The sequence below is a fragment of the Aphis gossypii genome, chromosome 1 (assembly GCF_020184175.1).
Source record: "Aphis gossypii isolate Hap1 chromosome 1, ASM2018417v2, whole genome shotgun sequence".
Lineage (NCBI taxonomy): Eukaryota > Metazoa > Arthropoda > Insecta > Hemiptera > Aphididae > Aphis > Aphis gossypii.
Genome location: NC_065530.1, coordinates 16,961,763 through 16,988,512, shown reverse-complemented (window position 1 = coordinate 16,988,512; position 26,750 = coordinate 16,961,763). Strand labels below are relative to the sequence as shown.

Here is a 26,750-nt window from a genome sequence, read left to right as displayed (position 1 = left end):
TACCAAAATATCAGAAATCAATTTTTTTCTATTATTACTCCGGTGATGTGATTGTTAGTGGAGTTAAATAAACAAAAAGGTATTTTTACGAAAAAAATACATTTATGTATTATGTATAGACCGATTTTTTTTTTTTTTTTTTACATATTTTTACGTAGCGTAAAATATATATTGTGCACATGTTCTCAATGTATTCCCATCGAATACACATTGAAAAACAACGCAATATATAAAATATATCCGTGCCTGCGTAATATGTATACGTATATTATGTATAGGCGTGTCGTAAATGTACACGTTTTATTTTTTTTATTTATTTATCATACTGTTTTTGTGTGTTTTCTTTTTTTTTTTTTATTTATTTATAGGCATTTTTGTTTAGTGTCCAAACGTTATGTACCGAGCGGATGGTTGCGAAAACGGCGTCATAAGGATGCGTGTGCAGGGTGTGTGTGGGTGGCGTGGTCGGCGAGGGGGTGCGTGGTTGCGTGTACGTATATATGTATGGTTTTGACGAGATTCCGTCCGGAGCCGAAGTCACCCGATCAGCGACCCAGGGCGCCGACGGAGGGGCATAATCAATGAAACAGACTTTGTACCGATCTCTCGCGGTATACCCGGAACTTTTCGCCTCCGTCAGATACGTCCGAATAGCACACGACCAGTAACCGTCCCTCGAAATACTACGCGCACGGTGTTTCGGTGCACGATAACGTGCGCGTGTACGATTCCATTCCATTATCTCATCTCAATTGTTTTCCTCGTCTCTCGGTCGTATTATAAATATTATTTTGATACCTATAACACTGTACGCGTGCGTTGTGTGATCCGCATCACTGTTATGGTGTTTACGAGATACGGGCCACGTTCCAGAGGACCAAGCATCATAACAAGTACATATCCATTTTATATACTGTTAGAGTTGATAACGAAAAACAAAAAACAAAAAATATCACTCGCCAGTGATATTATACTCGTGTCTCGTAGCATAGGAATGAGGGTGTGCAATAGGCGTGTTATTAACGCGCGTAGCATTACAATACCATATAATATTATTAAACCGTAATAGCGGTAGGTAACGTTTTGTTTCCGATCGCGGTTCACAGAAGTTGACAAGAAAAATGAACAGCACGGAAACGGCGCTTGAACACACCGAAATATCCGAAGATGCGGACTGGGCTCTGGTGGACATCGCGAACAGCATCAACGCTACTGGACTCCTAGCCGAAGACTTGGAAGAATACGGAGGTAAATTACTAATTAATCATTAATAATGCTAATAGCTGCAATTATCGTCGGTTTAGAACACAAGTGACTAATGTATACTAACAGTGACCACTACCATTGCAAACACTATAATATAAGTATCTACAAAATGTCATTAGAAATTCAATATGAAAACAATACGCGATATCGATTTATTTGTTTCGCTTAAAAGTACATAAGTGTACAATATTTAATGATATTAAAAAATCCAAGTAATCGAACTCTTTCCGCTCAATTACCATCAATATAACTCGTGTGTACACTAAGTCTTATAAAAGCTTAATTTGTTTTATCGAAATTAGGTAATGCAAGCAATGCTATCATGTTTCTCTATATACAATTTTATGACATTTATCCATTGTTTTCCGTCATATAATACGTGGTTATACGATTCCATAGTGCTCTCGTTCACAGCGGTGTCTAGAATATAAAACGTAACAGTGAAAATTAAAACGATCGTTTTCCCGTTAAAAAAAAAAAATAATATGGCTATAGCTCTTAGGTCTCTTTGAGAGACGAGCTCAATAAAAAATAACGACGGCGTTTGTATGACATGTATTTTATTTCACTTCACTGCACTGTAGGATATTGCGAGCATTGACCATTGAAATTATCGACCACTATCGTTGGTATAAGTTTCAACACATAGATATCTATTATAACTATGATTAATTGCTCTGGTTACTCCAACTAAAATACAACAAATTATATCACATAATAAATATATATTATTTTACTTGTCACTATAATTAAATACATGGTTTACAAAAAAATAAAGAAATATTACGAAATTCAGCGATAAGAATATTATTTTTATTTATTCTATGGAACTATGACACTCGCCGATATTGGTAATAACATTTTCTAAATGTGTAGAAAATCATAAATATCTGATAGAATTTGGTAAATTATTACTGTTGTTGATTTATTCTTAAGGTTTGTTTTCGATTTTTATACTAATTGCACCACTTCATTTTCATCCAAATTGTTTGTTGTGTGGGTACATTTTTATATATCTAATAACTAACACTATGGATGATTCCTACAAGACAGTTTGTAAAAATAGTAATAATCTCAATATTTTCATAAGAATTTAGGCAACCCTGAACAATATTTACAATTTAGATGTACAGTATGTTTCAATCTCATTACTACTTTTGTGTGTCATTATTTATTTTATTACATAAACCTCTCATCATAAATCATGGATACGATAATCTCCTTAAGCTTAGAATAATACTATACAGTATGAGCCGTTGCAGTGTTATTTTGTTTTGCTACAAAGCCATTACAAATATACAGTGGTTCATTCAATGTTGCACAATACACTATTTAATATTTAAAATTTGATGACAAAATTATAATTGTTTAATATTATATTGTTTTTGAGCGTACTAAAAGTTAAAAAAGAATAATAATTTATGTTGGTAATTTGAAATGAAAATGTCTTATTGTTAATTAATAATACAAATTACGTATTATGGAAGTATGCATTTTACGATGCTTTAAAAAAAAGATAATTATATAAAATAACTTTTTTTTTAATTTAATTTTTTTGTTTAAATCATATTTTATTTTTTTATTAAATTCTATAATTAATATTTCTGTTTAGGTATCATTTAATAATAATACCAAACTTTGCCGATTTAGACACAATTTTCGGACAAAATTTATCCATGAAACAAAGTGATTAGTGATTATTTATTATATATTGGCTAAGTGTATACTATTAATGGAAATACCATGTCCCATAATTTTATACTTGTAAACATTTGGAAACTAGAAAAGTTTTTGTTATTGTAAAAAATCACTAGGAAAACATTGAACTAGTACATCAAAGCTTTGATAAATACATCAAAAGGAAATTTTGTGTATAGTAAATGTTCAAATTGTATTATTTTCGACATACAGCATTGGTAATTGGGAAAAAAATAAAACTTGTTAACTTTAACAAATTTAAAAGTTCTCATTTAAAAAACTAATTTACACTAAAAGCACACTCCTGTTTTATTGATTCGTTCCATGGTCATTCCGTACCAATTAGATAAATTACATGTACAATTATAAATACTTATAAGGCGTATATGTGTGTGTTTTTGAGAGTTGCTTTCAAAATACTGGAATTGTAGTACTTTGTATCATATTTGTAAAATTTGTCGAATAGGAGTTATCCGGATAATATTTTGTTTTCAGGTTTGACAGAAGTACAAACATTGATTTTAGCATGTGTAGCCACAGTCATACCTCTGTTCTTAGGTCTACTGCTCGTTCTTGGCGTGAGGTAAGTTCATCGGCACTGAATGTGCGTGTGTCTGACACTCTGACTTGAATAAACAGTGATCAATTTAACGACTTATTATTTGTTTTATTTGCATTTCTAGAATGGTGTGGAAAAAATACAAAAACCACAATACCAACAGCGGCTATGACAACGACGGACTGCGCCGCGAAGACAGTTGCGATGCCGTCAAGAGTTCGAGCTTCATGCAAAGCGCCGAGGAGGTATGGAAATTTAATATTTTTTTTCTCTATACAAAGGACGAACAAAAATACATCATTCAAGTACACGTCTTTGTCAGACGTAACGTCTAATACATTACTCACTGATCTAACCGAGTTTGGGTTGCATATTGAAAAATAGCATCGAGTACAACACACTAATAAAATAATATTTACAATAATATTATTCGTATTATTAAACGTACGAGTTCTAAAAACTAAACACGGCGTCATGTATAGGCAAATTAGGTGTTCCCGTGCGTTCGGTGAAAAACGCACCGACGTCAAAAAATACATTAGCTCTAATTATTAGTGACTTGAATTTCGAATAGTTAGTATGCTACGGAGTTTGAGTAATTATTATTACGATTTTGCGTTTAAGTGCTCTGACTAATTATTATTGTGTTACATGTTCCAACCAAAGTTAATAATACTACAAGTTTAAAATAGTTGAGATTTTTGAAAGCATAATGACATTATTATTCCTATGTATTGATTGATATTGTTCATTTGTTCGTAGTATTTTGGTGTTCAACTTTTAAAATGTATTACATTCGAGTGTTTAACTTTTCATGCTTGAAAGCAAAATGCAGCATGATTATAGTGTTTTAGTTTGAAAAAAACTATAAAAGTAAGAGGATAAAAAAACTTTTAGGTCGTTAACAATTTTTAAAAACAAATTTCACAGGTACTAAGCTTATCTGTTAACCTTTTGTAAAGTACGCCATCATACCAGTTAATGTTTTTAAATGAGTTTATCTATATATAACATATTTTTATTATGTTATAACATAAGACTTAGTAAATTAAAGAAATGACTGTCAATAAATGAAAAATACAAACTTGTACAATATTTTTAATTTGATTACGATATGACACAAATCTTTAAAAAAGTAAAATGAAAACATTTTTATTTTAACTTTTTGTTAAACACAACGTTACCTTATTTACTGGCTAACAACATTTATTTATTGTATAACAACAATAGTCATTATTACCGTGTTCTTCTAGATTTACAATTTAGCAAGTGAATTCATATTTAAATTTAAGTAGTAACTTAACAATTAAAATAAACCTTAACTAGTGGATTTTTCGTTGTACTATATCAATATGTGATAATTTATGTTTTATTAGTGGTTTTTTTGTTTTTATTTTAAACGTACTACAGTATTTAATATCAACAATTTATGTTACCGGTGTAACATTCAACATGTCAAATTTTTACTTTTAATTCTATTATGTTTTTATATTTAATTTAAAATTTTTATATAAAATAAATTATTTTTAATATTGAGTTCAAAGTTTTAACACTCACTATCTCTCTCATCCATAATATTATTAAAATAAAAATAATATGTATTTATAAATAAAATGATAGTTGTGATTATTGAATAGATTTTTCGTGCTTTAATAATAAATCAGTATAAAATCAGTGTAATTTTATAATATGTTTTGGACATCCATCAAGAAACCTATCAGCTTAATAATTTTAAAATTATGTACACAATTAAATACTTCCTACAATGATGTACTACATTTTATCATTATTATTTTAGTACGTATGTTGTACATATACGTTTAACAGTATGATAGATTTAAAAAAGTTTAAAAATTGAAACAAGTGAAATTATATCAAACTTATCAATATAAAAACAATTTAGTTCACTCAACATTTAAAATTGCAAAATGATCATTTTTACAATTTATACATAACGTGCATTTGATGCACTTGTCATACAATATAATTTAAATAATTTAATATGTATTTGAATGAACAATTCATTTTACTAAAAAAAAAAACGAATTAACGTTGCATTACCTTCACCGTTGCTGTCAACTCGCTAATTTCAATAGCGATAGACGTCGATATTTAACAATAAAAAAACCTTATTTATCACTAACAACAAAGGTTTATCCACTTAAACACTTGTAGTTGGAAAAATAATAGAACATACTGATTATTGTCACCTAAACAAGGCTGTTTGGTTTTCATAATTGTATTACTTAGTTTGTAGAGCTCATTATTATTTGATTATGATGCACGATGCCCGTACAATGTAGACTTTTTCTTACCTCGCTCACTGAAATCGGGTGTTTTGAAAGATATCTTTATTCCTACTTTGCCCTTCGCATATACAATATAATATGTATATAGATTATAAATACATTATGTATTATATATTAAAAAATAAAAGATAATATAGAGTACAATATTAAATATTATATTCTTGAATAATTTAAAAATTTAAATTAAAAATATACATCCATACATTTTTTTTAAAATATACGTTTTTATATTTTATAATGTTAAAAATAATAAAATATTTCAAATATATAACCAACTACTCAAAAAAATGTTTTATTCCATTAAAATTACAATTTATCATGAATAATTATGAATGATTTTATAAAATTGTATCTTCAACATTTTTGTGAAACACCAATTGTTTATAGTACCTACCTTTATTCAGATGAGTGACCACCCAAGTATTTTTAAAAATCGTTGAATACTCTCTTCTAACGATCCAAACCATGCTTAAGTGAGCAAGTAAAAGTGTAACCACACACATCACATACCTTTTAAATGTCATGTAATATGAAATATGCTTTTTAAATAAAATACCTAATAAAACTTTAATGTATTAATATTATAAGCAACTAACATTTTTTATTATTATTATAGTTTGCACGTATATTATACAAAATACATAATTTAAAAATACAATTTTTAAGTGAGTAAAATTTAAAAACAATTATTTAAACCATTATAGAATACATATTTTATTATAAACGCGTAAATTACAGTATAATATTTCTTTGTAAAAAATGAACAGATTATTATAATTTAATAATACGGCGAATACATGAGAAAGGTAAATCGTATAATATTCTAAATTTGTATTCATCTACTGCCTTTTGAATAAAAATATAACTGTAAAATACAAATTGCGCGTTTCATATAACAACAATTGTATTTGGTTGAGGTAATACAGGAGTGATGTGAATTCATTAACAACGTTATAACATATTATATAGTATTTCTGCGTTTTACCAGATTATTTTATTTTATTTAAGTTCATAATTTTTTTAGAATTCATTTAAATTTATAAAAATTCAATTATTCTTTTATATTTTCAATAACTTACAACAATCTTAAAAAGCTTAAAATATAATAAATTAGGAACTATTAAATGACATATCCAATAAAATCAATGAATGTGTTCATAGGACTACTTTTATACGAAGATATAGATTATACTCGTCAATAAATTTGAATTTAATCGAAAGATCTTTTAATCTCGTAAATAATAAAACGTTAATACGTACCTAACTTTAAGTAAGTGAAGGAAAAAATAATAGTGAACGGACAACGACAACGTCCGTACATTTTTTTATCTCGGCAAAAATGTTGGAACATTACGCGCCGCCATTAGGTATTATATAATATCCACCACCTGTCTCCGTTGCCATCGGTTTTTCCAAACGTGTTTACTTTATCGTTCAGAATTTTTTTCTTTTTCCCATTTTAAACGTAATTCTTTATTTAATGTAACACCATACGTCAATAAAAATATTTCTTTTATGTTTTCTTTTATAATATTATTATTGCAGCTATATATTATTTTTGTTAGTGTTTTTTTCTTTACTCGTTGTGTACCGTATATTTATGTATGAATGTACATTAGATAAGGTTCGTAAAGACACCGGTTATAATGACAAGCCGGGTATAATGGCCTTTGATTGGAGGTCTCGGTAAAACTCTAATATCGGTTGTTATGACTAATTTAAGTCCTTCAAATTTCATTATTTACGTTTTCTACTGTGTTTAAATGAAACATTTTATAATACTACTTATTGGTTAGAAAGAGAGAGTTATTATTAATGGTGGATTGTAGTTATCAGATTTTACTAGCGAAAAGATGTCAAATAAGTGTCAGGTAGAAGAATAAGTCTTCTATATAATAGAAATTCTTTATACGAGGTAGCGATCAATAAATTATAAGACATACGACCAATTAGCCATAGCAATTGCTGAAATTGAAACTTTAGTGGGTTTAAGTATTAAATGTCAATGAATTTCACGACTCAACGATTATGTTAATACTGTAATATAACTATAATGTAATGTACATAATTGAACTTCAACGGAGACTATATACACAGATACACAGTATGACGTTTTGCGAGCTAATGCTTTACATTCGTCGAAGGTCCAATTTATATACTACCGTTGATGTCATTTATTTATACCTACATTTGTATAACAATCAAAAGTTATGTCCAGCTTAAGTTTAATATTAAAACATACAATTTAGACGTTTTTACGCGTGCTTACAATGTTAAAACACGTATAATACTAATATTGTACATTTCCACAAGAATAATACAATAATATAACAAGGTTATACTATATTATAATTAAAATCACTTGTTAATACATTATCAAGTGAACACACTGACATAAATATCTCCACAAAGGTGAGATGTAATTTATATTATTCGAGGGGGAATACAAAATGACGTGTACGACCTATCTCAAATCAAGTATATCAAGAAAATCGTAAAAATCTAAAACTAGTCTTAAAAACAGGTTATTTACCCACGAAATAGTGGTACACTAAAAAATCAATTAAGTGGTTTTTAAACTTTTTTAACATATATAATATTTATCCGTAACTCTATTTCGCAACCAATCTACAAAAAAAAAAAAAAAAAATTGTTCGTTAAATCTTAAAATATATCTATAAAAAAGCGTATGAAAGGAAAGTCAGGATATGCAAATTAATTTTCAAATAAAATAGAGCTAATAATGCACCATACCTTGGTTAACATTAAAACAGAAATGGGCAAAAAATATTTTAGATTATTTAGTAATAAAGTTTTATTAAAGAAATTATTACAAAATTGTTAACTATCAATAATCGTAGTTTTGCATAAAGCACATAATATATGCATATGTTACATATAGAAATTGAAATTATTAAAACTTAATTTAATGCCTGTGCAATGGTTGATAAATATTCGGTCAGAAAAAAACGATGAATATCAAGTTTTTTTGAGGACTGAGAGGTAAAAAGTAAGCAGATGGTGGATAACAATCTATATGTAATTTAATATGTATTCTGGAAACTTTGAACAGCAGGTGGGATCTCACATCAATATCTCACAGTGATGTTGATCTTGCCTATTTTATTGTGATTATAGGAATTTACATGCGCATGATAAATTAATTGGCGTTTAGTATCACATAAAACAGAAGTTATCAGAACAATTTTTGCAAAATAAAAATGGAAATATTGTTCACATTACAAATCATACTTTAAATTCTGAACAGAGTGAGGAATGTATTGATTCTACAATGATGACGTGTGTTTTTTTTTTAGTGTGTGTACAGCATAACTTGTCGAAATAAAGCTTCAATTTAAAACTTCAGGGGTGGTTTCCGATGGCAAATTGAATATCCTTGGTACATTATAGAGGTCAAAAGTAAGAAGTTTCCAAGAGTTTTAAAAAATCGATTTTTATTTTTTTTATATAGTTGTAACTCAAAAACGAATCACTGTAAATACTTGAAATGTTTTTATGTTAGCGTTATCTGTACACAATTAAATTTCTAAAATATTCCGGCCTCTTTTTGACAACTAAAATGTTCAATTTTTCTAAGTATTTTTTTTTTTTTTTTGAAATGTCGTTAAAAAACTTTAAAATTTAATACAAAATTTCTTACAAGTTGTTCTTCTTTCAGTTAAAAAAACTGAAAATCGGTAGTCACAACTTTAATCACATTTTTAAGCGTTTAGAGATCAAATTTTTACGAAATATGTCAAAATCGTGAAAATTTACAAGTAAATTTGTAGTTAAAAATTAATAAAATTTTTAGTCATTAAAATGTTAAAAAAAAATTTGAAAAATTTATTACAAATTTTTCCATAAGTTTTCCTTCAAAAAGCTATAGAGAATACTAGCGTCATTATAAGAAAAAATGTTATGATTGTCTAAATTTATACGATTTATTATCAAACGATTTTCAAAATTTGTAATTATTTAAAAAGTATAAATCATAGATATTTGAAAATATTACCGGTTATTTAGAAATTAGATTGGCATTTTATTTTCAAAATATTTCTTTTATTTTAAGGCTATTTATAGACATTTAAAATACTCGGGTTTACAATTTTTTTGACTAATTTAAAATACTTTAAAATTGAATACAAAGTTTTTCATGAGTTAGTCTTAAAGTGACTAAAAAATATAAGAATACACAGCCACAACCTTTTTTATTAGTGTTTGAAGTTCAAATATTGATAAAAATTCGTCAAAATCATGAATTTGCAAATTATTTTGTAGTTAAAAATGTATAAAAAATGTCATATAAGTGCTAAGAATTAAAAATATTATAATTACAGGGTTTTCCATAAGTTTGTCTTACAGTATAAAAAGAAGTTGAGAATTAGTCAATTAAAAAAAATGTATCTTTGGTTTAAATTTTTACAAAATTAAAAATTCGCATGTAAAATTACGATTTTTTATCAAATAATTTTAGATTTTTGTTATAGTTAAAAATTACTAGAGGTAGAAACATGAAGTATGTTAATAATGTAATTTTATAAGAAACCACGCCATAATAAGTCCACAAATTCGTTATAAGATTATATACATATTTTTAAAATGAACATTTAATTTACTCTCACAACAAGTATTTAACTTATTTCTTCTCATATTTCTAATCTTTATACTGCCAGCAACTAAAACTGTATAAAATATAAAATTTAATACATTGATAAAAATTCTTTATGCTCAATCATAATAACAAAATATAATGACTTTATTATCAAATAAGTAATTTAATTTTTAAATGACGTTAGATAGATTCATTTTCTGACAAGATGTACAATGTACATTGTATAATAATAATAAAATATAGGCAATGTCATATAATTAATTTCAAAAAACATTTTCATCGTATTTTGGTATACATAGGTAGCAAAACTGTTTAAAACTTTAATAGTTTTTTTTTTCAATTCAAAACTAAATCTTGTAAATACATTCGTTACTTTTAAAATATTCAATTTAAATCTATCGTCATTATAGTTGAAATTCAATATAAATGCAAGGGTGTTAAACATATTTGTTATTTCTACTAAAAATTGAAGCAATAGTAAATAATATATTAAAAAATATAAATTTAAAATCTTCTATAAATAAGGAAATAATTGTACTGAATAAAGATTGTATTCCTAAACAACTATCTAAGTATAATATAAAATAATTATTTTCTAGTCAATGATTATAGTTTTTTTTTTTTTTTGAAAACTTATAAATTTTATAGGAAATATTATGATTAATTAGAAATCAGTAAGTTATACGAATATTTTTTTTTGTTTATACGCAAAATATCTCTTATAAAATGCTTACATAGAAATGCAATTATTATTGTTATAAACGTATTATAATAAATCATAGCTATCATAAACGCACGTCTACACCGGGATGGTGAGATGTACCAATATGATTTTCGTCGTATCTATATATATATAGCCATATAGGTAATATAATATTATAATAATATTGTTTTATTAATTAATTGTTTTAATATTATAATAATACACGTCATGTACACTAGTGAGTAGAGATCAAACAAATACTCGAACTGACAATTCGTCTGCGTGCGTCGTCGCAGTCGTATTCACCACACATCGGAAATAATGATATGATGATAATAATAATAATAATAATTATGGTAATTCACGGATGTTATATCATTATGCTTTTGTGTTTTGGACTCAGCTGAAGACCAGCGAATCGCAGTATTCCGTCCTGATGCCAGATGATGCGGCGTCGACGGCGGTGTGTTGCTACGCTGCGGCGAACGGTGCTTCCGCGCCGTTGCCGCCGCTGTTGTACAATAGTCCGCCCAACAATCGTTTTGGAGACACGAACAAAACGAACCTGAACGGGAGCATTATCACGTTGACGATGAAAAACAACCATCTGATTGTGGAAACCGAGGAAAGAGTGCCGGTAATTAATTACACCGTACAATAATACTGTTATTTTATTGTTATAATAATAGCGACTAAACTCTGTGCGTCTGTATACTGTGTCTTTATAATCCCCGTATACGGGTGTACTATATTATTATCATATTATTGTCGTTATGTGTGACCAGCTACGCGGGTGACTCGTGTTCTATTAACAGAAAAAAATCATCCGCGAAACATCCAAACCGAATTTCATATTATCGTATTTTGTCCACTGTAGATTTGTAACTAATTTGACAATTTTTGCATGACCTACTATAATTGAATAATTATACAAAACGTTATACCTTTTTACATCTGTAATCTAAATTTACTTCGCATGATTGTAATTTTTAACTAGTTCTCGCATTAAGTTTTTTTTTTTTTTTTTACGAAAACGATGAATGTTTTGATGTCGATTCACGATTTTTAACGTGAAAATATTATTAATAATTATTTTACAGCGGTGGAAAACCGTTTAAACGCATTACAGCTCGGTATTCGATTGGCCAGAAGTTCCACAGAAAGGCTTACCTTAATTTAATAAAAAAGTAATTAGTCAATGAGTTTTACATAAAAGAAAAGATTTAATACAATTTACAGAATGCACAAAACATACTGCAGAAATTAACCTAACCTACAATGTTATTTATTTTTATCATTATTATTAATTAAACCAAGTTATTTCATGTGGATTGGAGAATTTCTTAATCTTCTAGAAGCATTCTGCAGTCAGGCATGACAATTGTCATGCTAAGCAGTGAGAATCTCGGCAACATATAAGGCAAGTCGGTTTCTCCACGTTTGTTATCAAATATTTATCGAATAACCTAGTATTCTAAAATAAAAACCTAAGGAAGATGCTAAACGAAGATTGATGATTTTAACTTATGAAATTTTGTGTGAAATGAGTTTTGAGGAAGGAGATGAAAAAACTTGATTGGCGTGATAGTCAGCCTTTTCGTTGACATCTAGAAAAGAATGTTCAGAGATCCACATAAACTTAATCAAGTTACTCTTCTTTTAATGTAGGGCAATATGTTTTTGTTTGAATTAAGCTAAATCTATAGGTTATACGTATACTTTAAGCTGACTAATACGCTTAAAGAGTCACTTGAAACAGTGAAATACCTGAATACTTTATAGCGAACGATTTTTATAGTACTTTGTTGTTAAATTTAAAACATTGTGAAGTGATTGTTCATCGCAAATTATGGTTTTTTCTCCATTATGGAAGCGTAGTAGTTTGTATTTACTTCGATGCCGTGTGCATAAAAATAGAAAAATATTATCGTTTTACCATAATAATATAAGGATAATATTTCTAAATATTTTTAGCTAGCGGGAATATAGAACTTTTAGGAGATTTACTCGACTGAGTCGATATTCATTTTGAGGTGTCATGGAGATGTATAATTTACATTATCCACGAAATGATAATGTAGGTTTTAGTCAATTTTTGTTCTCCAAAAGAATAAGTTGAATAATTTTGTACGAAAGAACTATACGGAACGACATATTATTTCCATCGAGTTTCGCTTGTAGATTTATAGCTAAACTCGTTGCGGTTTATACTGACAACCGAGTGGCATTATTTTACTTAATACTCTGAGAATGCTCTATCTACGAGGACTAGATCAAAAAGCGCCAGTAGCTGTTTCGACTCCCGTATTGTTTAGTACGCGCAGTATATTCAAGGTTTGTTCATATACGAGCGTATACGAAATACAAGTTGTTTTCGAGTTATTAATACTTGTAATGCATTACATTACGTTGTTAGCCACGATCAACCTTTTGTAGGCAGTTGTTATTATATTCACGTTGAACATAACATTATACAAACTCCGCCATTGTGCATCTACCCGCGTAGAGTATAACTAACGACAACGATGCAAATGTTTTTGATGTCCCGGTTACGCGTATTACATCAATGGCATTTTTTTTTTTTTTAATATATATACATGCCTTTTCCTATAGTAATAGATATCCAGGTTCGGACCGTTAGGTCGATTAACACAGGTATAGGCGGTATGCGTATGTGTATCGTGTTTGTGTTTTTGAGATGGACCGTGCTCTAAAGGTCAGCGGAGATGAAAAAACGCATGCACGCTCCACCGTTCTAGTACCATTTATTATACATGGCGAAAGTAAATCAATTAAAACTTGCCAATTTTCGACTTGAGTCGTGAACACGAAAAAGTTATATTATGCTTTAGGCGTATACGGTTTTTTTTTTTGTCGTTATCTATCCAACACGACTTTTTTCCAGAAAATAATGACTATACTTTCAACTTTACTTTAACAGTAAAGCTCGAAAAGATTAGCGTTTTGTTGTCGCAACTCTCTATCTTTTGTGTACAGTATATATTTATATACACCTACACGCACTGTTAAATAATAATATCCTGAATTTTTTCACATGGCTGAATTATAGAGGAAGAAAATCGTGCATCTTCATTTTGTTTAACTTCTCCGAGACATTATTTACTCGATTAAAATATCTGATAGTAGCTGTTTCTTTTGTTGCCCATTTCATTAATTATATATATTGTATACAAAATTCTTATATCATTTTTAATCCCACACATTTCGTTATTCATTTACTGAAAAAATCCATTTACAATAGTAACATAATTTAGTGTTGCAGTATAACGAAATATACGATGAACATTAGTTTAGTGATTACATATTATTTAAAACATGAATAAAGTACAAGAAGAGTTTCCAAAATATCAAATATAATTATAATTTAAGTGAATTAAAACTGAAAAAAAAAACATTTAAAAAAATCATACAGTAAATGCTAACTTAATATTATTTATAATACAAAAACAATTAAATATGTAAGTTAATTGTATATGCATTGGACATCAACAGCTATTTATACCTAGATAGAGAACGTTGAGTAAGTTAAATAAATATGAATAAATTACAAAAATTAGGGCTAGAATTTTAATGTCATAAAAAAATTTAAAAGTTAAATTATAAACAATAATAAATAATTATTATTTTATAGAAAAATAAAATTGACTTGAATTAAATTAATACAATTGACATATTATGTACATAATTAACCGGTAGCTACTAATCCGGTAACGACTTGTAGTAGGTATAAAAACAAAACAATACATATTTAAAACTTCATTAAAAAGATTATATTTTCATACCCCTATAATAAAAACAATTATGTCCTAAAATGTAATTATTAAAAGCATTAATTTTTGTTTTACATTTCTTTTGTCACTTATGGCGTGAAATCATCTCTATCGTTACAAAATGTTATAAATTATCAAAATACATTTTTTTTATGTAACCTAAGTTGATCATTTTTAAATTAAATGTATTTGAATATTTATCTCATTATATTAATATAATACATTAAAAATTGAATTATTTAATACTATATCTATAATTATTATTATTATTAATGTATAGACTATAGATTAAAGAGAAAATATTTCTCTAAGTAAATACGAATCATAATAATTAAATAATGACAACTGATACCTAATTGATTACAATTTCTGTTATTCTAACATTATTTTTAAATGATTCGTTACTCGAGCAATTCTAAATAATCAAAGAAGCACTTATGTAAGAAAATATTTCACCACACGCAACCAACAGTCAAAAGAAAAAAATCGTTTCTAGAATAAATTTATTCTTCAAACTCATTTGTAAGTTGAAAATGTCATGTATTCGTGTCAGGAATCCCCACTTAAAAGGCTAAAAAATTTAAAATTAAAATGAATTGAAATCCACAAACCCTAATATTAAAATGATGTTATGGATATTAATTTTAAAAATATATCATTGTTTCATTAAACACACGAAGTTTAAAGTTTGAATACGTGTTGATATAATTAAATTAAACACGAACAGGGATCATTAACTTCTTTTTAATCTCTCACGCCCATTAACTCAATTATTTAAGCCCGTCACATGTTAATCCGATCATAATGATACGTATTCCAGTTAAACCTTAGTGTTTGCTGCCTCGTACATAATGATTAATAAAAACATCACATATCCTTAATCGGCAAAATGATTCACTTAAAAAATTCACTATACTATACTATACTTTTTATACTATTACACGTGTAACTAGATAAGAATTTCCTCTTATTCGAATTCATAATAAAACTGAATTATTTTATTTTTTAAATTACTTGTTTCAATTTGAATAATAATAATGTTTTGGGTACTTGGCTGTAAACCAAGAATTAAATCTCCATGTGTTCACTATTTTGGCACTAATCTGCCTCCACGCGCTGATTTGACTACCAACGTTTTATAGTAAATTAATAAGAAACTATCAAGTGGGTAGGTAGGTTATTGTTTTAAGCCATTAAATACAAATTCTAACGTTATTTAGTTTTTGCAATCATTTAAGAGAAGATATAGAAGAAGCGTTCATTTATATTATTTACCCAGCATAAAGTTGTTAATATAACATATTATACCATAGCGTGTTTTTGCCCTTTTATAATACATTTTGCTTGTGTTCATATAGTTGTTTGACCCTAATCCAAGTCACGTTTAGAGACGTTTAAAAATTAAACATAAGTTGTTTCTAATTGCCGTCCAATTTTATTTTTTCATTATACAAATTAAATTTGTATTCGTAGAGCTGGCTGCTTATGAAAGTAAAAGCAATTAATTATATGCTTACCTTTCCATTACGGGTTTTTTATAAGGATAAAATTCATACTTTACACTTTTGATTCCATCAAGATACTGCAAAATAGAATCTCAAACATAAATATTAACTCTTTTTGTATTATATTATTATTATGATTTACGGTAGTCTTTAAACTTTAAAGATAATAATAAGAATATATACCGAAGAAAAATGTATTACCTACCGTAGGTATAAGTACATTATGCATATTTCATATATTTTCATTGGTGTAATCACAAAAAAATATATTTTAAAAGTAGATTATAAGTCCATTCACATTTACAACGAAATTTATTAAACAAGTATTTTTCATTTGTATTACATTATAATATAGCTTAATCGAATTACTACCTAAAATACATTTTAATATACCTATTATAACCTCGTTAGCTTAATTTATTTATAACTACGATATGCAAATATTATTCTGGTAAATTAACGATTATAATGTTTGATTTATTACTAGTATTAATAATTATTCACCGAATATATTTAGTTGGTATATAGATAGTGAACTGCATTATGTAGGTCATATATTTGTATTCGTAATACATTTAGTTACAGGTAAGAGACACATAAACGATTTATTAAGCATTACGTTTAGTTAAGAAAGTTTGATAAAGGATTTGAGTGAACCAATGAAGTGGGTGTTTTGAAATTTGACAGTTAACACAACAACCAACAACCATTAGTAAGTCAATAGATTTGCCAAAAATCTAACACTATGGTTCGTATAATATTGATCTCTTATTCATTATTCTCCTACACTTTTCACTGTTTTTTCGGTACTGTTTTACTGTTTCGATGTGTCGAATTTTCACTTTGCAGAGAAGCTTACAAAACTCTTGCAACACTCCTTTTATTCAAAAAAATTTTAATGGACGTACAAAAAAAGAAATACTATTGTAAAATCTATAGAACTCTGACGCGTACCGTGTCAACTCTCGCTTTTCAGTTAGTATAGAAATAAAGAATACAAAAATCTACATACCATTACTACTCGTCTTTTAGTTGGGTTTTCTACGTAATACGTACTATATTTTTCAACACTTTGAGTCAAATATCATGTTCGAAATAATAACACTTTTATCATTATGAAAAAAAACATAATGTGTTTATTTTTATACTTAACGGAGTTATTACAAAATTATATAAATATTTTAAAATGATAAAATAAAATTATCAAAACTAAAATATTAAAATTCCTAGGCTACTTATTTTCAATTTTTTTGAATAGTAAACTATTAATTGTTTATTATATTTACTAAATTATTGAGAAATGATTACGTATAATTATACGCATGGTAACAATTATTGGTTATAATATATTCGTATTAAAACACGCTTTTGTCAAGTTTTAATTTAACTTAGAGACGCGCACGTCTAATATTTTATTCAGTTACTCGAATACGAAATGTTTCACATATAATATCAAATATTCGCGCAACTAATTACACTTATACCAATACAAACGTTCAAAACAGTATAGGTGAATAACTACATAGACTATATACATATAATAGAAACGCTTAATGCTGTTGTATAAATACGGTGTTAACGTTCAGATACAAAGGGTTTACAAATTAAATTTTATTCGATTTTCTTGTAAAATATTATAATTGTATCCTTGTAGGTAGAGCAGCCAACAGCAGTTGTTGCAGTATCAGGATTTTGTTTTATTTTTATTACTAAAACCGCCATTTCATATTGTAATAGTGCATGATATATAAAATATATGGAAAAGGTATAAAAATAGTTATATTCGTCGGTTAAACAAAATTATGTTTTTTAGACTAGCATATTGCATAATTATGTAGTTATACTTAATGTCTACAGATGCTAATGTATGGTCAATGCCGTAAGTGCTCACGCACCGGCCGTAAATCAGAAATAAAAAAGCATTTGAGAGGGAAGATTATCACTCTTTTGCACGTGTCTAAATAAAGTAGAAAATGGGAGTGCATTTTGATGCTTCGCCAGACGCCCAATATTTGGTCACTATTACTAATACTTGTTTTTAGCATATTTATCTACGTGGTTGTGATAATAATACACATTGACTTAGCATTAAAAGAAATAACTGTCTACAACAATCTTAAATCCCTATATAACATCTCATTTTACCGTTTTATATTTCGTAACTATATTATACTTTATACGGTTTCAAGTCATAGATTTTATTCTCACTTAAGACCTAAAAGTTTAAGAATTCTATACAATATGGTAAATTTGTTGGTAGTGTTACAACTCTTCTTATCTACGAGGACACAGCATACACCACACGTTAAAAATGATTGCGTTGCGTCTATATTAGATGTTATTATAATGGAATTATTAGGTTATTTAAGGTATTATAACGTACCGAAACAGTCATACTGCTATGAGATTTATTATTTATGTAGTTTGATGCTTTTTATATACTTTAGCATGTCTTTGGTTAGCAGTTATTTCTAATTCGTTGGTCCATACTTTAAAGTGGGTAGGTAATTGTCAAATAAGGATTGATATTTTTATTTTTTTTAATAATACGCAAGCATATCACGTGAATCGAACGAATTGGTTTATACAACTAAAGCGTTAGCAATATCCACCCTGACGCGTATATAAAATACACATATATACCATAATATATTTAAGACGATTACGAAAGTCTTTAGAAGTGTCTATAATAATAATTTATAATCGATACAAAAAGTATAATATATTACTATAAATGTCCTTACCACAATATATTTGCCGGGTTACCGGTTACTATTATACAGGGAGGAGTATCCATATTTTATACACGAGTCTTTCATGTGTTAAGACTCAAAGGCAGATACGACGAAGAGTGGGCGATATATGGCACATTCGCGCCCACTCTCGGGGCGTGGTTTTTACACGATTCTACAGTTCTAAAGCTGATGTCGCTGACGTAATATCATGAAAATTATTTTTCGAAAATCTATCCCCCCCCCATCAAACCCTACAAAAACTAAATAAAAAATCATAAACAATAACGATGACTCATAATTATCATAAGTATAATTAATTAACACAATAATATTGTATAATATTATTATAAAAACGTGTTATTAACGTACTACGCGTATACCCGTTGCAGGGCGTTTGCATGGCGTCGTCGGCCGGCGAGGTGGCGGCGGCGGCGACGGCTGCTGCCGCCGTCGCCGAAGCGGAGGCCAAATCGATGGACTACGAGTACGACGACGACGAGTTCGACATGGAGGCGGAAATGTTGCGTCGCGAGTTTCGGGAGGCGTCCCTGTTGGCCAACGGAGGAGGCGGAGGCGCCGCGTGCGGCCCGACCACCGTGGCCGTCGACCCGGCCGTGCTGGAGCCCAGCAGCCAGACTCAGGTGGACCTGACCGCGGACCGCCGGCCGACCGCGTCCGTGGCCCAGCTACAGGTGGCGGCCGCCGACCACTCGAGCGGAGGTTCGTCGTCGGTGGACTCGCGCGTGGCCGAAATGGCGTACGCCTATGGCAATCAGTGCGAGTACACCGTCGAAGACGTGGCCAGCAAACACGGCGGCAAAGGACCGTCGATCGCCGTCGTCAAGTCGGCTGCGGCGGCGGCGTCGACGGCCACCGTCAACAACAACAACAACAACAACGACGAAGAGTACCTGGTCGAACAGCGGTTGTTAGGAAACGGTGTGGACGGCGGCGGCGGCGGCCACACCGACGGTGATGGTGACGATTTGCCACCGCTGCCGAACGCCGATAATTGCTCACCGGGAGATCGCGGCCTGGCGACGACCGCCGCCGCCGCCGCCACTGCCACCGTCTCCCAGTAAAATAAAACGTCTTCGTTTATTTCATTAGGTATCGTGTTCGTATGTGTGTTGTGTGTGTGTGACTTTAGGTGGTTTACGTTTTCGATTTTTCTTTTTTTCCAAACCCATTTTCGACCGAGTTATGGGTTTCTTCGAGGTCTTTCAGAACGATAAACGTAGTGGCTCGAACGACTGCGCAGGTCGTGCGAGATCAAACGGAAAACGAATTGTCCGACTAGCCCTTTTTTAAACCGTCCGTCGACTCGAGACTATTACAAAGTCTGACGTTACAATTATAATATACTGTTTTCAAAACCTTCACTACAGTCTTCACGTCAGCTTTTTTACTCGTAACGAATATTTTATTGATTTTTTTTTTCAACTCGATTAATATGATAGTATAATGATTTATGACCATCATTTTGGATATTTACATTGATAATTGGATCCAAAAATAATTTTGGAATGTTAAGTATTAACCGTTATCTGGGCGCTGTCGTTTCGATCGCAACAACGTGCAAAACTAGATACCTAATATCTATACTATTTATACCTTGTGTGTTTAATATTTGGCCAGTCCTGACGATTTAATATTATAAGATTGAATATTGTTATCTTAACGTACTTATAACACCTAAACACGTGTACCGGACGACCCGCGAAAACTGTTGTCTCCGTTTTACAATAATAATAATCGGCAGATGAATAATGTTATGTAGGCGCTATATATATGCTAATGTATTGTGATGTAATTGTTAATCGATCGAGCCAAATAATATGCAAATATATGTTATGCCAAATTTACCAAATCATATGTACCTGTGTTAATCGTACATAATATGTTACTCAAATGACCCTACGGCGTTCAAAATAAACATTTAAAATGACCATTGGTTAGTTATTTCCGTAAAACTTATTAGGTTATTGGTGGGTACCAGTATCTCAAAATATCTTTCAGTCATTCGGTCGGTTAGCTAGGTAACAAAAATACACTAAAATCAATACGAATTATTTAAAATATTTTGCGTCGCATAATTGATTTTATGATTTAATATTTTAAACTCATAATGCGCGATTTATAATATACGACATAATTCGAAAGCCGAAATCGAGAGCTATGAGTAATTAAACATTATGATATTGATGCGACGTCGGGATATAGTGCTTTTTAATTGTTAAATAATATAATAATATGTCAAAAGCGTTAGTGAAAATCATAACAGACTGTTCTGGGAAAAATATTGACTGGAAAGTCTTTTGGCAAAATCAAAAGTTTATCTCTGAAAGACAAACGCCATAAATTTGTCGTGTTTATTTTAAAAGTACACCGTATCAACGAAAAGTGTACAGTTACTTCCTTTTGATTATTTATTTCCGACGCCTTTGTCATTATGTCTATTATTATTATTATTATTTTATAGTTGCCGTTGTTTTACTTTTGTGAAGTGCCTGCGATCCGTAAAAGCAATTTAAGTCAGAAGTATATATAAATACATAATAATATGTTGATCTCGAAATTCGTCGGAAAATTTGTTCTTGGTGGATTACAAATACCTTCGAATTCGACCTGTATATAACTTGTGTAAATAACTCTTAACGCGTCCAAATACACAATCGTATAGTGTAATATGTACTGTTTCTCTCGAAACTTAATTTACCCAGTTTTACTGTAATACGTAATGATATAATAATATGATAAATATACAAATGTCTATGTCGAGTGTTCTAGTTCCTACATAACGTAATGTAACTAATAATAATATGATTTTAGAGATTCGTTTATCCGAGTATATATGTATACGTTTATAGTTAAGTCTGATGGCCATTTATTTATTGATAACATTATATTAATTCTATCTATATATGTATTATGTACATAGTATAATATTAACAGTCGGCACAGAAATACGCGTATCGATCTTATAATCATTGTGATTAACAATTCATTTCGATCGAAAAGCTGTCGTATTTAAGCAACAATGATCCATTGATTGCTAGTTCAAATCGTATAAAGTCATACAAATATACTATATATACTATACGATATAATACAACATTACTTTAAATATTTTCAACAACACTTAAGTAGATTACAGGCAAAGTATGTTGTAAGTACAGTGAGCCGGTTAAGATTGGGCCCCATTGTTGTAATAATAAAAGTATAAAATACAAACGTTGTTGCCGTGTACAAGATTGGTAAATCTCGATAGTCGATGGGCGATGTATGTCATCAAATACCAAAATACCAATGAGTAATATCGTTATCGTTTCGTTAGTCGTCATCTAACGATTTATGGCTAGACATGAATGAAATATTATGGTAGTGTAAGGAATGTAATATCCTTTTAAGTGTTGAAACCAATTTAGAAAAAAAATACTCATCTATCGTCATTTTATCTTATCTACAAAATTATTGTGCCAGTTACCTAATGGTTATATTATATAACAAATTTCCTCAACTAGGTAAACTTAATTTAAGTAATCTTAAGTAATATATATACATACTATTAAAATTGATTTTTTTGTAGTACTATCTAAACGGTTAGTACATGGTGTATTGTTGTATTGTGTATGACCATTTTTTAATGTCAAATAATTGTACATAGTTAATACTTTTTATTTTATTTTACGAATTAACTAAAAAACAGTAAAATTATAATTTCGTCCAATCCGAGTTTTTTATTCCTTCTTAATTCTAAAATTATATAAATTCTTAATTATATAGAAAATAACGCCGAATTCGTGTTTTATAACTATAATAAAATCAATAGATTTTAGAATTTTTTTTTTCTAGATTTAGAAAATAGTTAGTTTTAGATTTCAAGTCCTGAACATTTAATATGATTATTACTATATTCAAATAATTTCAATAATATTTATACACAAGTTGATTTTATCTACCCAATCGCCTAGATAAAAGTGATATATTATTTTGTATCTTGATAAATATATTATGACGTACGCAATAATATTATCTGTATCCTATTCTTGTAATCTATTCTCAACACTGTATGAAAGACTCATTCGTAGATAAACTAATATACACACTGATACTTATACTATCATATCCGGTATAATGCACATCATCGTCCACCGGGTTTCCAGATAAACCATAATATTTTGATGTCGACTTATCCATTCCATAATTTATGTTCGGAAACAATGACCGGACAGTGGAAATATTTCAGCTGCAATTCACGTCGAGAAAAAGTTTAGGGGCGTTGTATACGTATTATTCTTCTATTCCATAGAGTGTCCCGTAACGCACTATATTTTATAGGTCTTATGCGTCTTTCGCATACGTGACATGGGGTACGCGCACACCGCTCGAGCTACTTTAAAGTAAATCGATGTGTTATTATCTAGATCGGTATATTATGTGTCCTTTATTTGTACACCCACATCAATCCACTAGCAACTCCGCTTGGCAGACGAGGCCGCACGTAACAACGCGTAACCCGACGTGCCACACACATGACAGAACTGCGCTTTTTAGGATACAATACGTCAATGTACTTTGCGTATCGTCAACACTACGATACACCTACGATACTGATCGATAATTCCCATACGAATAATAATAAGTGGGTACACGGGGCGTTGTACAAAACACGATTTTTTTTTCCCCCGAGTCCTGGCTATTTTTTTCAACGGTTTTCGGTAACTAGTCGACGACGAATCGAGTAGAGCCAATCGAAAATCGAGTGAAACGGTCGTTCCGAGGGTATTTCTCAAAGGCGTGTGCGAACGAATATTATGACTTTACAATACCTGACAAAACGCGCAATTCTGTCAGTTAAAGTTGCCAGCTCTCGGATTTCCTGGAAAATCATATTGTTAATACGAATTTCTTTCGTTTTTTTTTCCAACACAACGAGACATAGTTTCAAAAAAAAGTGACAGCGCGTATGTGTGTGTGTGTGTGTATGTATGCGATGTGCCTGATCGCATCAATAAGAAGTAAATATACACGTATAATATATAATTAGTATATCAATTTTGTCTAGAAAAAACATAACAATACAAAATACACAGGCATATCACAACTTATCGTTTTAAGACCTCTACGCCTACTCACCTGATAATGAACAATTATTATAAATTCTATCATATTTTAATATAATTTGTAATAATAATAATACATTGGCCACATCAACTTGACTTACTATTTGAAACTAGAGTAATTACTAACTACATGTCATTTTTATGAATAAAATATTATTACTTTTATATATATTGTTTAGCATAAATTAGTATCGTATACCTAATATCGTATAAGTCCCATACATTATAATTGTAATTATTTATAATATTATAATGTAATATTGGAATGTGAATACAATAGTACGAAATTCGTCGCGTAACCAAATTATATTCTTACGGTTTGTGAATTTTTTTCATGATATTTTTAAGTATATTATTTTTAGAATTTTACTAACATAAATAAAATACATTTTTACTATATCATAACAGATTTTGTAAATACCCAACATAACAAAGTGTATATAGACATTTATGTCCCGAAAAACCTCCTAGACCCTGAATAAGTATGTAATATACAACAAATACAATTTGTATTGTTTTGTAATTTTTTTTTTTTTTTGTACTTTTTATTCTTCAAAAATGTAAATATGGATTTTTTTAGATTTATGTTATACGCTGGTCGAGCATGATGTTGTAATACTATAAAGTATAATTGATTATTTCTACAAATGTTTTTTGTATAATTTTCGTTACTGAAATTAATTTTGTAATTAATAACCGTTTGTATGACGTCCCGATTTTGAGTTTATATATTTTTACCGTCCAATATTAGTTAAGTTTGTTATTTACCAAAATATTAGTGAAATGGATCGTTGTGAACTATTCGGATTCCTCCTCGACATTGTGCTAACTTTAAAAGTTGCATTAAAATCTCGATTTATCGTTATTATTATTTTTACTTATTTTCTGAGCTGTACTCAAAATTATATAAAATTCAATCTCAGTCGCGTTGTTGTCGTCCGTCTAAGTGTATCCGTCCAGTTGTTTATGTTAAAGCAGCATATGACTGTTTCATAACATGTTTTCTACCGATATTAATTAAGTATCGCTGAAAATAAACAGAATACTCTTTGGCATTCGTGTGGTCCTTGCTTTGTATCATAATAATATTATACATAGATTTTTCGTTTATTTTTCTTTAGATCTGTGTATTTCAATAAACAAAAAATTAAAACTGTGTATATAAAATATTTATTAATTTATTACCTATAGTATAATTATTTATATAATTAAGAATTGATGAATTATACTCATATACGTGTATTGTCCACGCACGCATAACGATTGACGACTGAAATCGATAATTATTTTACACAGTAAGTTGTATACTGTATACATATATATATATAATATATTGATATTGAAACAGTCATTTACAATATTTGAAGTTATAAGTAATATTGTTTTTTTTTTTTTTTTTTTTAATTTCTCATATTTTAATTATTCTGGGTTGTTTATAATAAAAAAAAAGGTATTTTCCATATACTCATAAGTACAAAAGTAAATAGTTATAAATATCGATAAATCACATCACTAAATAAAATTGTTTTATAATTATTGTCTACTACTACTTACTTAACTGTTAAATTATTATACCTATGTTTTTCAATTGTTTTTTTCAACTTGAGATTTTTTACTATACTTTTTTTGTATGTATGTACAAACCATGAAAATAGTTTTAATCTTCATAATACTAACTATAAAGTTCAAAACTTGTGGTTATTAAATTATAAACATTATAAATTATGGAAATACATATTTTTAGTGCATAAGTTATATTTTAATATTTATCTATATTTTTAGATACAACTTTAAATATCTGTATTTATCTCCTGATTACAAAATCTACTAAAACCTTAAAAATTTTATTATACATTTATAATAATAATTCTATACGTTATGTAAATAGTGAGACGCAAATTTTAACTACTATCTTAACTGTAACTTTTTTTAACTTATGGAATGTAAACTATAATTATGTAGATGCTTGAAGGTCAGAGAAAAAAAAATAAGATAAAAAATAATTAATATTTTGATTACATTTTCAAGTACATTTCGATAAAATCGATTTTGATGTTTATGTTTCTGTTGTAATTTTTAATTATTTTAGAACACTTAATATTATTTCTAAAAATTGTTTGAAAGAAAATAATCATCAATGTGTTAAATATCTTTATTTATAATTCACTGTTTGTTTCGTATCGAATAATTTTCCCATCATTTCTATATAATAATTATTTATTTTATTAGTAAGAAACATTATTACAAGCAATATTATTGCTTTGTCTTCTAAATTTTAACATTAAAGTCTAATAATTATAAGTTTGTATACATTGCAAGACATGTTTAATTCTATATTTAAGTTGTTTATCATTTCGATAAAACGTAAATATGTTGTCTACTATCTTCTTATGATAAAAATTATATTTGTATTTAGGTAATTCTGTAATAAACATAATATTAG

At 28.9% G+C, this 26,750-nt stretch overlaps 1 protein-coding gene across 4 annotated transcripts; it reads left to right on the top strand.

Moving 5' to 3' along the window:
* The first annotated feature begins 579 nt into the window (after positions 1-579).
* LOC114128982 (uncharacterized) lies at positions 580-25,686 on the top strand. Of its 4 annotated transcripts, none has more exons than XM_050202831.1 (6): positions 580-893; positions 1,107-1,248; positions 3,460-3,547; positions 3,648-3,768; positions 11,554-11,787; positions 19,571-25,686. In XM_050202831.1, the coding sequence occupies exons 2-6, from the start codon at positions 1,122-1,124 to the stop codon at positions 20,261-20,263; spliced, it is 1,263 nt and encodes a 420-aa protein (XP_050058788.1). In that variant the 5' UTR covers positions 580-893; positions 1,107-1,121; the 3' UTR covers positions 20,264-25,686. The 4 variants fall into 4 exon arrangements, with proteins under 4 accessions (XP_050058788.1, XP_050058794.1, XP_050058781.1 ...); XM_050202837.1 differs by having other exon boundaries at positions 1,076-1,248; XM_050202824.1 differs by having other exon boundaries at positions 1,070-1,248.
* Positions 25,687-26,750: the final 1,064 nt, after the last annotated feature.

What these genes read in the sequence shown, in the direction of transcription:
- LOC114128982 (XM_050202831.1), top strand. Translation starts at nt 1,122, where the DNA reads ATGAACAGCACGGAAACGGCGCTTGAACACACCGAAATATCCGAAGAT. An exon ending in AGACTTGGAAGAATACGGAG is followed by an intron (nt 1,249 to 3,459) that starts GTAAATTACTAA and finishes TTTTGTTTTCAG; the next exon opens with GTTTGACAGAAGTACAAACA. An exon ending in CTGCTCGTTCTTGGCGTGAG is followed by an intron (nt 3,548 to 3,647) that starts GTAAGTTCATCG and finishes TTGCATTTCTAG; the next exon opens with AATGGTGTGGAAAAAATACA.